Genomic DNA, 15,914 nt, shown 5'->3' with positions numbered 1-15,914 from the left:
AAGAAGTATTTTCAACCGTGTGCAGCTTGCTTTTTTCACCCAAAAGTATGTCTTTGAACTTTATCAAGGTTCAATGTACATTGTTTAGTTTATTCATTGTACCTGCTGTAAGGTATTCTATTATATAACCTACAGTTTCTTGACTCATTACTATGGAGTATTTCCCTATTTCAGATATTGCTACAGTCAACATCCTTTGTATGTCTCTTGGCTCTAGAAATAACACTTAGATTTGTTGGAGAGTAAGGAAGTTACATCTTCAATTGCATGAGCACTGCAAGTTGCCCTTCAAGATGGTTGTCCCAATATACTCTCCCACAAACTGCAAGTAGGAGGTCTGGTTTCCTGGCATCTCACCAGCACTGTTGGGTGTTGCTTATCTGATGACTCTGAAATCCTATGTCATTGTTATTTTAAATATGACTTTCCCTCTCTGCTAATGAGATTGAGCCGTTTTTCATTTGTTTCCGAGCCATTTGGATTTCTCCTTATGTAAACACCTGTTTATAAACTGTGTTGGCTTTTTGTTGTGTGGGTTTTATTTTCCCATTGATTTGTAGGTGGTTTTGTCTATTCTGGACACTAATCCTTTATTAATGATATGGCTCGCAAATATCTTTTCCTAGTCTGTGGCTTCTTATTGTTGTTTACGGGAGTTGATATTGTCTAGAAATTTTAATTCTAATATAGTTAAATCTAATATTTCTGTGAGCTATCATCTCATATTTTTCTTTACCCTTCTTTTAGCCGTGATTTACTTAGAAGTATCTTTTTATTTTTATTTAAAAAAAATTTTTTATTGAGATATAGTTGACATACGTTATATTAGTTTCAGGTGTACAACATAATGATTCAATATTTGTATATATAGCAAAACTATGAGCACAATAAGTCTGGTTAACATCAGTCATCATATATAGTTACAGAATTCTTTTCTTGTGATGAGAACTTTTAAGATTTACCCTGTTAGCAACTTTCAAATATGCAACAATGTTATTAACTATAGTCGTTATGTGACTACGTATATTACATACATGCAACTATGTATTTGACTGACTTATTCTGTAACTGGAAGTTTGTGCCTTTTGACTCCCTTCACAATTTTGCTCACCCCTGACCTCCTGCCTCTGACAGCCATCAATCTGTTCTCTGTATCTATGAGCTTGCTTTTGTTGTGGTGGTGGTATTTTTTTAGAGTCTGTGAGATCACACAGTATTTGTCTTTCCCTGTCTGACTTATTTCACTTAGCATAATGCCCTCAAGGTCCATCCATGTTGTTGCAAATGGCAAGATTTCACTCTTTTTTTGTGGCTGAATAATATCCCATCGTATATATACACCACATTTTCTTCATCCATTCAGTCTTCGCTGGACCCTCATGTTGTTTCTATATCGTGGCTATTGTAAATAATGCTGCAGTGAGCACAGCCTGCGTTTATCTTTTTGAGTTAGTGTTTTCATTTTCTTCAGATAAATACCCATAAGTGAAATTGCTGGATTGTACAGCAGTTCTATTTTTAATTTTTTGAGGAAGCTCCATACTGTTTTCCACAGTCGCTGCACCAATTTACCTTCCCACCGAAAGTGCACAAGCGTTCCCTTTTCTCCATAGAAGTGTCTTTAAATTTCTAATCATATGTGCCATATTTGTTATCTTTTCCTTATTGACATATTAGTTTTATTGCACTTGGTCACGGCAGACAGTCTGTATAGTACCAATTCTATGACATGTGTTGATATTGGCTTTGTGGCCTTTTGTTAAGTTTTACAGATGTTCCATGTATGCTTTAGAAGAATTTGTGTTCTCTAACTGTGGAGTTCAGAATCCTGTATATAAATAATCAGTAAAGTAAATCATTAATTGTATTGTTAAAATCTTCTTTATCTGTGCTGGTTCTTTGTCTTTCAATTACAGAGATAGATGTTTAAAATCTTCTACTCCAATTGTCAGTTTCTCAATTTCTCTTTGTAATTCTGCGTTATATGTCCTGAGATTGTATTACAATGTGCAAAAAAAAAAAAAAAAATACAACAATTATCTTACTAGTGACTTGCTATGTCAATATTTCTCTTTTGGATTATTTTCTTAGTATGTATTTTCTTCATCCTTTAGTTTAAGCCTTTCTATGTCTTATATTTTAGATGTGTCTCTTTAAATAGCATATGTCTGGATTTTATTTTTAGTCCGGCTTTAAAAGCTTTCTTTTTAGAGTTTAGTCCTTTCTATTGTTTGTAATAATTGACCCATTTGGGTTTATATTTCTATATCCATCACCTTAATTTTTGTTTTCTATTTTCCCACATAGTGTATATGTGGCTTTCTTAGTTGATTGAGGTTTTATTTGTTTATTTACACTTTTTGGCTTTTTGCTTTTATTCTCAGTCTTTTCCTTTTCCCTCCACTAGTTTGGAAATTGTAGTCTCTATATTTTTTCTTTTAAGAGTTAACTTAGAAATTTTAGGAGACATATTTAGTTTGACAAAATCTAAAAAGAACCAAGATTTCTTCCCTTCTTTCAACCAACGTGGTATTCTTGGAGTTCATTTCTCTTGGATCATCCTTTTTATAATTTATGTGCTGTTTCTTTCCAGTATTTTAGTACTTTTTTAATATCACAAATTAAACTGATAAGAACAGATACTACAGTTGATGTTAGCCAAACGGCCGAGAAGCAATAATAATATCACAAATTAGATATTTTATTATTATCACTTGTTATAAATTAATATGTGTTAAGACTTGCCTACACATTTGCTGTTTCTTTGCTCATGATGTCTTCTGGTATCATTTTATTTTTCCTAAAGCCATCCGTTAGATGTTCCTTTAATGGGAAACTATTGGTAGTAAATTTTTAATTTTTGTTCATCTGAAAATGAAAATTTCCTATGTTATCAAAAGATAATTTTGGTGGTCGTTACAGAGATTGCTGATTGTCCTCCGCATTCATTGCCACTGCTTCTTTTTAACAATAGAATCCCCTGAATGTTAGCCAAGTACATGGCCATTCATCTAGGGACTTGATGTCTTAGCATCTATGCAAGTAACTATGACCTTATGACTAAGTCCCAGCTAATGAGAGAGAGGGTGTATGCAGGCTCCCTGGCTGTTCTTCTTAAATGAAAACTAAATGCCCTCCTTAACCATTTTCACCCTTCTCAACAGGCTAGAATGGGAACATGTGGTAGTGAATTCACTTTGATGAACAATATCCCAGGGCATAGCAGAACAATAAGTAGAAGCAACTGAGAGTTCACACTGCCTTACATGGTACAGCTACTCCACCACTTTGGATCAGCCTCCAGATCAGATTTTAATATAAGACAATAGTAAACCTCCTATCTTGCCTAAAACCTTTAATATTGATCTCAGATAAGCAGTCACACAACTTTCCAAACTAATAAACTGTGTATACAATTCTAGATGAGCAGTTATTTCTCTGAGCACTTTGTAGATGCTGTCACACTGTTTTGTAGCTTCCATTGTTGCTATTGAAAAGTCAGCTGTCAGTCTAATTAATTGTTGTTCTGTGGGAACTCTTTCCTCCCTGGATGCTTTCAAGATCCCTTTGTCTTTAGTGATCTCAAGTTTCACTGCAATACGTCTCTGTGTGGATTGTTTTTGTTGTTGTTGCTTTGCCTTTTTGGAAATCTTTGGGCTTAATGAATTTGAATCATTCATTGGTAGATATGTATGCTGTATATATATGATGCACATATATAATTCATATACAAAGAATTATACATTGGCATAATGTTTCTCATTGAATTTATAGTATTCTCAGTCATTATCTCTTTGAATATTACCTCTCTCCTATCATCTCTATTATGTTTTTATGAAATTCCAATTAGTAGTAGTGGTACACTATAACTTCTAATTTTATTCTCATATCTCTTAACCTTTCATTTTATTTTCTACTTGTCTCTCCAGGCTTCATTCTATGTAATTTCTTCAAATATATCTTTTGGTGTACTCTATAGTTGGCCATGTTTAATATGCTATTTAACTTATGCATTTTGTTTCTGCTTTTGATTATTATATGTAGCAGATCTAGAAGTTATTTTTGGTTCCTTTTTAAACTTTCTGGTCATTTATATAGGCTCTTCTTTTGTAACATTTTCAAAACTATTTTTTCTTTAAATATGTTCAATATAGTTTATATTCTTTATCTGATAATTTCAATATCTTCAGTGTATGTGCTTCTGATTCTGCCGTTTGTTTTTCTGCTGGTTTTACTCATACTACTTGTTTCCATGTGCATTTCGTGATTTATTTTTTAGTGTCTATTTGAGTTCCTATTACTTGAAACATTATCTCTGGGAATATTCTGAGCCTGTGTTTGAACTCTATTCCTCCAGAGAATATCTGTTCGGCTCTTGCTAAGCTTCTGGGTGTACAACCAACCGAACACCACCTTAAGGGTTTGACTTTGGAGTGTTCTTTGATCTTCACAAGCAGTGTGAATTCTGGTCCCTCGATTGTATGAGAATCAGCTTCCATGGAATATTTCTTGGCAGGGATATTTCCTACTCCCATAGCTAAAGTGGAAACAACATCTTGGTCATCCACCTGCTAGTGGGCCTTTTTTTTTCCTAGCTCATTCAGAGTACAGCCTTTCAAGTTCCTCAGCTTTAAAGAATGTTTCATATTCTACCCTCCCCCCATCTATCATAGGTCCAAGTTCACATTTTGTTGCCTTGTGTGCCTGTAAAATACAAGCTTTGCGGCCAACCTCAGCCATTTCCCCATCCTCCCCGGGGGCAGCCTCCGTGCAGATGCCTGCTGCTCTGGTTTTTTTGTTTCGTCTTCATTCCTGGTACTTAAGGATTCAGTTCTTAATTACAATAATGTTCTTTTAGTTTAAACAGCATTAATAAGCTTATTTAGCTGGAGGGTTTTCAAGTTTTTTCATCTGCAATACTGTTGGAACAAGTTATAAAATATTTATGTATGACCTAAGAGTCAAACTTTGTAATGAGTAAAAAGCAACAGAGAAGGGTTGATCTCTGACTTGGAGGAAAAGGTGATGTAAAATAGAAAAACTATTGAAGTTTTCAAATATTTAAAGTATAATAAACTATTTAAGAAGTAATGTCCCCAAAATATGTAATAAACCCTGTCTGATGATTTCACATAGTCGTGATTATTTTATTTATTTATTTATTTATTTTTTTCACATGGATGCCATTTTGCATTTATTGTGTTTCTGAGGTAACATACACATTAGTCTGGTATAAGAGCAGACCAGTATCTTTATCATATATTTCATGTGGGAAAAATGTGTTATCAGACTTCAGGGCTTTGTGCAAGATCATAAAGAGCTGTCAGAACAGAGTTGGAAAGGACTTAGAGATCATTTAAAATGGGTCATCATTTTGAAGATGCTGAGCCTGGGGCTCAAGGACATATAGTGGCATAGCTGGATGTAGAATCTTGATTTTTCCGTCTCTCTCTGTTCTTTAAACCCTGGAGATCTGGGCTGGCCCACGGCCGAGTAGTTAAGTTCACGCGCTCCTCTTCGGCAGCCCAGGATTTCACTGGTTCAGATTCCTGGGCGCGGACATGGCACCGCTCGTTGGGCCACACTGAGGTGGCATCCCACATGCCACAACCAGAAGGACCCAAAGCTAAAAATATACAACTATGTGCTGGGGGGCTTTGGGGAGAAAAAGGAAAAATAAAATCTTTTTTTTTTTTTTTATTAATGTTATGATAGATTACAACCTTGTGAGATTTCAGTTGTACGTTTTTGTTAGTCATGTTGTGGGTACACCACTTCCCCCTCTGTGCCCTCCCCCCACCCCCCCTTTTCCCTGGTAACCACCAATCAGATCTCCTTATCAATATACTAACTTCCACCTATGAGTGGAGTCATATAGAGTTCGTCTTTCTCTGACTGGCTTATTTTGCTTAACATAATACCCTCGAGGTCCATCCATGTTGTTGTGAATGGGCCAATTTTGTCTTTTTTTATGGCTGAGTAGTATTCCATTGTGTATATATACCACATCTTCTTTATCCAATCATCAGTTTCTGGGCATGTAGGCTGGTTCCACGTCTTGGCTATTGTAAATAATGCTGCGATGAACATAGGGGTGCAACAGACTCTTGAGATTTCTGATATCAGGTTCTTAGGATAGATACCCAGTAATGGGATGGCTGGGTCATAGGGTATTTCTATTTTTAACTTTTTGAGAAATCTCCATACTGTTTTCCATAGTGGCTGTACCAGTTTGCATTCCCACCAACAGTGTATGAGGGTTCCTTTTTCTCCACATCCTCTCCAACATTTGTCACTCTTGGTTTTGGATGTTTTTGCCAATCTAACGGGTGTAAGGTGATATCTTAGTGTAGTTTTGATTTGCATTTCCCTGATGATTAGTGATGATGAGCATCTTTTCATGTGTCTATTGGCCATATTCATATCTTCTTTTGAGAAATGTCTGTTCATGTCCTCTGCCCATTTTTTGATCGGGTTGTTTGTTTTTTTGTTGCTAATCAGTGTGAGTTCTTTGTATATTATGGAGATTAACCCTTTGTCAGATAAGTGGCTTGTAAATATTTTTTCCCAATTAGTGAGCTGTTTTTTTGTTTCAATCCTGTTTTCCCTTGCCTTGAAGAAGCTCTTTAGTCTGATGAAGTCCCATTTGTTTATTCTTTCTATTGTTTCCCTCAACTGAGGAGTTACAGTGTCCGAAAAGATTCTTTTGAAACTGATGTCAAAGAGTGTACTGCCTATATTCTCTTCCAAAAGACTTATTGTCTCAGGCCTAATCTTTAGGTCTTTGATCCATTTTGAGTTTATTTTGGTGTGTGGTGAAAAAGAATGGTCAATTTTCAATCTTTTGCATGTGGCTGTCCAGTTTTCCCAGCACCATTTGTTGAAGAGACTTTCTTTTCTCCATTGTAGGCCCTCTGCTCCTTTGTCGAAGATTAGCTGTCCATAGATGTGTGGTTTTATCTCTGGGCTTTCAATTCTGTTCCATTGATCTGTGGACCTGTTTTTGTACCAGTACCATGCTGTTTTGATCACTGTAGCTTTGTAGTATGTTTTGAAATCGGGGATTGTGATTCCGCTGGCTTTGTTTTTGCTCAGGATTGCTTTAGCAATTCGCAGTCTTTTGTTGCCCCATATGAATTTTAGGATTGTTTGTTCAATTTCTGTGAAGAATGTTCTTGGGATTCTAATTGGGATAGCATTGAATCTGTATATTGCTTTAGGTAGTATGGACATTTTAACTATGTTTATTCTTCCAATCCATGTGCAAGGAATGTCTTTCCATCTCTTTATGTCATCGTCAATTTCTTTCAAGAAAGTCTTGTAGTTTTCATTGTATAGATCCTTCACTTCCTTGGTTAAGTTTATCCCAAGGTATTTTATTCTTTTCGTTGCAATTGTGAATGGGATTGAGTTCTTGAGTTCTTTTTCTGTTAGTTCATTGTTAGTGTCGTGATTATTTTTTCGTTCAAGAATTTACACATTAGTATTCTGTGCCAATAACACTATAAAAGAGCTGTAGGGAAACGTGGGTAAAATAACCGTATTCCCTTTTCCTAGCCTTAACCCTTTCTTATTAAAAGGATGAAATTTTACATCCACAAAAACTTGTTGAATTCTTGTCATGTACTCAGTGATGAAGGTTTGGGATTAGGTGGAAAATAACATAGAAGTATAAAATGGTCCCTGGTTTTTAGGCATGGTGCCTGTAGCATGAATATCTGTGAGTCAACTAGTCACATTTGAACAAAACTTTCCATTAAAAATCAATCATTTAAGATGCACAAACAAAATTAAAGAGTTGTGCCAGACTGGGTATGTTAATTAGGATGCATTGGGCTTGCTGCAAGGAACAGAAAATTTGGTTAGTAAAGTGGTGTAAACCATTAGGACATTTGGACCTTCCTTTTTTGCTCAATGAAAGATTTAGGGGTAGATGGTCCCAAGGCAAAGGAGGCTGCTCAACAACCCCTCCAGGACACAGATTGTTCCAGCTTCCCAGTTTGCTTTCCTTAGTCTTGATCAAATTGGCCCAAACTGGTTAACATGCCCATTCCTGGTTGCGAAACAGGCTGGGCAAGCAAATTTCTGTCTTTTTGAGCCTTTCTAGTGGGAGATATAAAATGGAGAAGGCAGTCAGGGAACACTCTTTGGCAGCCAACCAACAATGTCTGGCAGACTGGAGGAAAATATTAGCATCCTTTATAATAGTTAAAGGTGTAGTACCCAAATATATGAAGAATTTCTGCACATCTAAGAGAAAAACACATCCAACCCAATAGAAAACTGAGTAAATTATACATAAGTGACTGCAATGAGACAAAATGCTAATGGACAAACTTATGAAAAGAAGTTCAATATAGTAGTTTTCAGGGAAGTTAAAGTTAAAATAAGACTAAGGTATTATTTTTACCAGTCACAGTAAAAATGTGAAGTTTGACAATATCAAGTGTTGACTAAGGTTTAGAGAAACAGGGACCTTCTTAAACTCTTGGCAGATGAGTAAACTGGCGTGGCTTTTCTGGAGTGCAATATGACAATATATCTGTATTTGTATCAAATTTCAGTTATAGTTCTATTTGTTGATATCTTAAATATTAACATTTTCACTTAAATGTTAACGTTTGTACTTAAGGGATATTTAAAGATATTAATTGAAGTATTGTTTAAATAGCAAAAAATTATGGGGAAATCCTCTACATTTCCAATAACAGTCAAATGGATAAACAAACTATTATATATCCATAGTTTGAACAACTATGCAACTCGCTAAGAATAAGTTAGATCCATATGTTATATCATAGAAAATTCTCTAAAACATATTAAATTAAAAAGCTCAGAATTATATAAAAAGTGTGAGGGCCAGCCCCAGTGGCCTAGTGATTAAGTTCCGCACACCCCACTTCGGCGGCCCGGGTTCAGTTCCTGGGCGTGAACCTATACCACTAGGGCCATCAGTGGCCATGCTGTGGTGGCGGCTCACATGCACAAAGAGGAAGATGTTAGCTCAGGGCGAATCGTCTTCAGCAAAAAGAAAAAAAAAGTGTGATATCAATATCCAGTCTGTATATATCAAATAATACCACAAAAAGTCTGTAGGTAATTTTTTTTATAGATACACATAACACATGCATAAAATACAAGTTTATAATTATATTTTAAAAATCTGGAAGGTAAGCAACCAACTGATATTGGGGCAGGGAGTGAATTTAAGTGGCTAAAAAAAAACTGGAAGAAACCTGATCACCTGACCCAGTCTTTTCCAGGGATGCAATCTGATGGTACACAAAGTGATTGTCAGTAGTCATGGACATGGCAGGGCATAAACTGGAATCGCATAGTGAGAAAGCTGTTCCGTTTTCAATGATCTTTTAATCCTTCTGCTCAGGTAGAAGAGAGATTCTCAGTTTGGTACCCATGTAACCTAATACTTATTTCTCTCTCTCTCTTTTTTTGTTTTTTGGTGAGGAAGATTGTCCCTGAGCTAACATCTGTGCCAATCTTCCTCTGTTTTGTATGTAGGATGCCACCACAGCATGGCTTGATGAGCAGTGCATAGGTCCATGCCTGGGATCCAAACCCATGAACCCTGGGGTGCCAAAGTGGAGCATGCAAGCTTAACCACTACACCACTGGGCCAGCCCCTGTTTATCTCTCTTTTTAACAAAGTGTAAACCCACAGCTCACAGACTTCAATAGGGAGAAAATCTAGCTAAATTTAATAGCATTTATAGTATATTTTTAAGGTTACCTTTTATTCTTAGTAAGTAATATGTTTTTCCATTTACTGTAGTGCTGTAATATTTGCTTTTCAAAAATATATTCATTTAAGTAAAATAATTTGTCAATTAAAAACTATTCACAGGGCCTATATGCCCCTAAATACAAAGAATATATGTTTGCAAAGAAAACATATACACTTTTATATGTTTATTATGTGTGTACATATATTTCCGTATAAAGAAAAATCGTGTGAAGTGATAATGCAGGTGGTGCAGTAATCTGGCAAAAATCTTGAGGGGAAATGCAAATAACTGAAGTTTCAGAAACACTAATCTAATTAGCTTTTTAGGGTGTAAATAAAGAACATTAAATTGTTACTATTTTCTTATGTTTTTTACCATTTAAATAATTTAATCTCAAGGTTGTGGTGTAAGACATACACAATTTTAGGTTAACAGTATTTTATCATTTGCATCCATTAAGAACAATAGCCCTACATCACTAAAAAAAAAATCCTGTAATTTTTTTTTTTAATTGAAAAAGATTTGGCATAGAAAGTTTGCTCAAACTATGAGATCATCAGCAGGGAGAGGTGAGTCTGGGTGGCAGATTTCCAATTAGGGATCACGATGAGTGTATATCATTACGCAATGTGTTGGCCTTGATACAAAATAAAAATTACATAATCCATATTCTTAAAGAAAATAGATGCAGTATACTGCTTTAAGATGTCTTTGTGCTAATACTTAACATCTGTTTGCCAGGGTGGTCCAGGACTCCGAGGACCAAAGGGTCAACGAGGTGAACAGGGCCCAAAGGTAATGTTCTCTCTCTCTCTCTCTTTCTCACGCACACACACACAAACAACTAGACATAGTATAATTTGGAGTTAAGTACTATTTACCTTTGCAATCTAGAGCTCCTTACATTTTTATGAAAATTGTGTCTAAGCTTTTTCCCTTATTCTTAAAGACTTGTACTTTTTCATCAAAAAAATATTTAGTAACTTAGTGAAAAGAAAGGTTTCTGGGTCAGAAATAGAGTGTCAATGACCTGGGTGGTTTAGTTTCCAAGGTATTTCTCTCTCCCTTGTCCATTCTTCTCTTTCTCCATCTACAACGAAGATGCATCTTTGATGGAGCACTGGTTCACAACTAGGCAGCAGTCCCTCCCAGGTCATTTCGCAGGTTTTAGATTCTTCTTTTTCCCTTCCCACTGTGTATAATCTAACACACAGCTCTATTTTTCCATTCTCACTATCCAAGGCCACCGAGTGTGGTGGTTCAAGTTGTACACTGTACAAAGGCACCAACCAAGAGGACCAAGCCGTGCCAGGTCATGTCAAAGCACATGTTTTCCTACTTTGCATGAAAGCGCCTTAAGGGATGGCAGAAGCTCAGCCACTAATTGAGTTCAGGCCTCACCATCTTCTATCTGATTTTTGGCAAATCTTCTAACTGGTCTCTTGGCTCCAGTGGCTTGATTTTCTCATTAGTTCTTCACATCTGCCCCCAGATTCATTGCTTTAAAGTTATGCTGGGTCATATTATACTCTTAAAATCTGCAATGATATGCTATTGCCTTGAGAATACAACTTACCTTCCTTGACTCCTTGTCTCATTTTTACCATGTTGCGCCACATGGTCTCCTCTCCGTCCATCTTGCTTGACTTACTGCCTCAATGTGGTTACTTGTTAAATCTGCATAGTATTTATTCATAGAGAAGAGAACATTGCAAGGTTTCTTACTATCAAATTGGAAACAAGCAAAGCCATGTAGGACAGAATGTGGGGGAGAAAAAGAAGTAAATGAAAGAAGGCTGAAGATAATTAATCAAGTACTAGTAGCCAACTCAAAATTCAAACCAGAAGATATCGCCTTTTTTGTTTGTTTTATTTTCTGAGATTGTGACGCATTTTCTCAGGCAGAAACTTGATGTGTCTTACTTGGCTCCATCTCTTATGTGCAAAAGGAAGGCCAGTGGTTTGAAAGCCTCTTCTCAGACAATGATACACTGGGTCTTCCTGACCTCCTGAGCTCCCACAGATTCTGGCTCCCTCCTCCCAATGCCTCTAATACCATTGTCCCATTGCTTTTCTAACGTTCTCACTGGATGATGGTTCTGGTCATGAAGACATAGTAGGAGTTCATAGATGTTTGATATTCTCAAGATCATCCCTTCCCTCTAATTATCCGTTCCCATCGGATCACTACTGATGTGGTAATTTCTGTGTGATGATTTTGATGAATCACAGATACAAGTATGTAGTGGTTTGAGGAAAAAGTCTTGTTGGACAAAGGATACTCATACGTCCACCAGTGTGGCGAGTGTAAGAACAGATAAACTATACTTTCCAAATGGAAAACTCCAATATGTATTGTTTCTTATTTCGTGGCTTCGTATTTCAGTGGCAGCAAATAGGTAGTAAGAATTTAGAAGTTTGAAGCAGCCCTGTTGCTGGTCTCTTCTAGTCATTTTTGTCTCATACTTCACGGAATAAAATGGGATCACCTCCTTTCTGCTCTTCTATTCCATTCTCAATTCCTCGATAGTATATGAATGATGTGTTGTTAAACTATTATAAATATTAAGTAATATTTTTAAATCACTTCCGTGTCTTTCCCATCACATTTTTTAAAAAATCTGGCTACTTCTCTCTCCCCTCTTCTTATGTCATGTTTCTTGTAAGAATCGTTTTCATTTAGTTCTTCTGCATCCTCACCTGCAAAATAATAATTTTTTTGTTTGGTATATAAATGTTCTTAGCACCTTTGTTCACAATGGCAAAAAACTGGAAGCAACCAAAATGTCCGTTAACAGGTGAATAAACAATTTTCTGTATATCTGTGCAATGCAATACTACTCAGCAGTCAAACATGCAAACTACTGAAACGTGCAACAAAATGGGTGAACCTCAAAGACTGCTGGTGAGAGTGCACAGTGTAAAATTGCTCCTGTTAGAGTCACCAGTTACCTTGTTACCAAGTCCACGGGCTGTGGTTTAATTCTTATCTTACTTGACATCTCTGCAGGATTTGAAATGATTGGACTCCCATTTGAAATTTTCTCCTCTTTTGGCCTTTCCTACACCGCTATACCCCTCTATCTTCATTTTCTTCCTAATTCTTAGGCTTTTTCATTTCAGCTTCTTTCCTAGGCTTCTCTTCCTCTCCCTTCTACCTGATTTTCAACTCATCTTTATCCATTTCCTCTTTAATTCTATCAACAGTCTCCTTAATAACCTTACCCACAAACACATCTTCAGTTACTCCAAAATCCGTCCCAGCTCAGACCTCTCCTAACCCCCAGACTACCATTTCCACCTGGTTATCCCCATCCACGTAAAACTTATCAGGCCGCACTCATTATTTACCCCTACTTTACATCATTTTGCTTTTTCTTGTGTGTTGCTTGTCCCGAGTAATGGATTCATCAATCTCACATCTGATGAGGTGGTACCCAGGTGTTGGAAGCCTTAACTTATAGAATAGCTTTCACTGGAGTCACAGAAGGAGAGAAGGGAAAGAAGAAGAGTTTGAGGACAAGTACGTTTTCTAGGTCGAATGTTACAGAACTGGTGTAGCTTTAGCTCAACCACGAGGTCCAAACTGTAGAAGTAAGAGTTGCTAAAGTGAAAAGAATGCCTGATCCTGGGAAGAAAAGCAATCAAATAATGTTGAGCCTAGGGTAGGTCATTCAGTGGACATTGAGGAAGCATAGGGTGATGGCAGGAGCAAGGTGAGGTGGAAAGCAGAGGCCAGGTGCAAAGTCTTCTATAAACGCAGAGGAGTGCCCCAGAGGTAGGGAGTTGACAACAGTGAAGGTGGAGGGAATGTAGTTCAGCTGGTTGGTGTGAAGCTTTACAGACCAGGAGGGTGGTCTTGAATCGCTGATATCTTTTGGATTTGTTATGGAGTGTGGGGGGTCTAGTTACTCACATAGTTGGCATGGTATTCGTATTTATGGAATAAAAAAAATTGCATCAACCCCTGTGTGTTTACTCTTTTGGTTTACTGATGACATTTTGCCTGGGAGGTGAATCAGCTGAGGCTTGATGGTTTGTTATCCTATGCATGTTTCATGTCTTAGGAAAAATTATTTAAGGAAATAAATTATAAGTGCCCTAAGCAGAAATATCTCTTGGGTACTAGAGCGTCTATCTCTGGGATGACTTTCGTCTCTTGCCTTACAGGGACCAGATGGCCCTCGAGGTGAAACAGGCCCTCCAGGACCTCAGGGTCCCCCTGGACCCCAAGGACCAAGTGGTCTTTCCATTCAAGGAATGCCTGTAAGTTGTGTGTAAACATTCAGATGAATTTTATTGTTATCACTTCTCCATGAGTATATAAAGAATGAACTTCTGTCTCCTGCGCTTTAATAATGAGCCTTAGTCCCTCCCAGCCCCTAAAAATAAAAATTGAGAAATAAAAGTAATGAGTGAGAGTTCGTTCATTAGCCAATTTTTTTGTTCAATGGTGGAGGTCTTTTATAAACAGATACATGCCTCGGAGTAGGTTTATCCACCATTTGTCTATAGAAAAGAAAACAGGGTTTGACATGTAGGGCCTTTTTTCTTGTTTCACTACGTCCTCAACGGATGTGTTAGAATCTAGAAAATAACAAATGTTATACAAAGATAAGTTATTCATTATGGGTTTGTAGTAATTGTGGATATAGATTCATGAAAGTCATTTATTTATGATCTTTATCTCAATGGCTATCAAAGTGCATTGCACTGAGTGTGAGTTTTAGATTATAAACAGTATACTTTATATAACCGCATTTCTTTGTAAAAGCTGTTCCAACCGTTGAAAACAAATTTAATGCCACTCACTGATCTTCATTAATCTTACTGTAGGGATCTCGATTTAAAGGATAAAACCCATCTCTGTGATTAACATTTGAAGCAAACAGATCCTTTTAAACACATTTTTAGCAATCTTTGTGTACATATGATTGTGTCTCCGTAGCTAAGATGTTTTCCTTTTCAGAGTTATTTTCACATTTTAGAAAGCCTTAACATGCCAGTTCGTACAATTACTGCTACTAATAAGCATTTGTTGAGGTCTTGTTACTGGCCAGGTACTGTGTTTGGTTTTCCATTCTTATAAATTTCTAGCTAAAACAAAACAAAAAGCTATATAGATAGAATCTTTAAAATCTAAAGTATAAATAATACTGAAATATTCAAGACTCCTATCCACATATTTACAGTATGGGCTTAGCCATATCAGACTGTATATTCTGTGTTTAAACTCTCATGATATATAAACATTCAACTCCATGGGAAAGCTTACGTAAGTGGTGTAGCATATGCGAGAAGTGAAATATACCATATTTGGATGTTAGCGTGAAAGCAATTTAATGTTGACGATAGAACAGTCAGTGGAGAAAAAGAAAAGCCTAAGAATTTACCTACGTGAATTTAACCCTGTGTACTTTTGAATATACAGGGAATGCCGGGTGAAAAAGGAGAGAAAGGAGAGACCGGCCTTCCTGGCCCACAGGTATTATTATTATTATTATTATTTCTGTTAGAGTCCATTAGAATTGGAGTTAACTGTTAGAGTTAGAGTTAACGAACTGTTAACTCTGTTAGAGTTAACGAACTGTTAACTCTGTTAGAGTTAACTAGTCTAGAGCTTTGCCAAGGGGATAAAAAAGGCTGTAGCTTCTGAAGTCAGCTATGATCTTGGCAATAAGTGGTTTCTATATTAAAGACTGTTAGCCTGTATTCACTTACCTTAAGCCCCCTTTGAGGGTCATACTGGTGGTCCCCTGGGTGAGTTCTGGCGGGAGGACGTCTCTTTCCTATGAATAACTTCTGCGTCTAAATTCTCAGTCACAAAGGTGGCTTTTACACTATTAGCCTTGTTTGGTGACCTTGATCTATTTCAGGGAAGCTGAGTGAGAGTGTTATTGATTTCCATGAATCTGATTTTTTTCTGTCCTTTCTATGTCTAGGGTATCCCGGGGGCTGTTGGTTCACCAGGACGTGATGGCTCTCCAGGCCAGCGGGTAAGGATTTGCCCAAGGTTAGTTGTTAGCACAGTAGATTCCTCACCAAGTCACTCTGCTCCTGGCCCGTTCGTGTGCAAGGAAGTCAAACCAGGTGTTGTTGGTTTTTTTTTTCTTCTTTCCTCTTGTCTATCTGCATTCTACCTTTCCTGCATCTATTTCCTTTCACTGACAT

At 36.9% G+C, this 15,914-nt stretch overlaps 1 protein-coding gene and 1 pseudogene across 2 annotated transcripts in view; one reads left to right on the top strand and one right to left on the bottom strand.

The window, feature by feature from the left end:
* COL14A1 (collagen type XIV alpha 1 chain) overlaps nt 1–15,914 on the top strand; it is a 218,234-nt gene that overhangs the window by 154,586 nt on the left and 47,734 nt on the right. For both annotated transcript variants that reach the window (XM_046641998.1, XM_046641999.1), the window contains exons 37-40: nt 10,485–10,538; nt 13,914–14,009; nt 15,175–15,228; nt 15,686–15,739. In XM_046641998.1, coding sequence (XP_046497954.1) covers nt 10,485–10,538; nt 13,914–14,009; nt 15,175–15,228; nt 15,686–15,739 — 258 coding nt within the window. The remainder of the gene's footprint in view (nt 1–10,484; nt 10,539–13,913; nt 14,010–15,174; nt 15,229–15,685; nt 15,740–15,914) is intronic.
* On the bottom strand, nt 2,575–2,678 carry LOC124228309 (uncharacterized; annotated as a pseudogene).

Source organism: Equus quagga, chromosome 16 (genome assembly GCF_021613505.1).
Source record: "Equus quagga isolate Etosha38 chromosome 16, UCLA_HA_Equagga_1.0, whole genome shotgun sequence".
In the NCBI taxonomy this organism is placed as follows: Eukaryota; Metazoa; Chordata; class Mammalia; order Perissodactyla; family Equidae; genus Equus; species Equus quagga.
The sequence above is the reverse complement of the archived record's forward strand: the minus strand, read 5'-3'. Positions and strand labels throughout refer to the sequence as shown.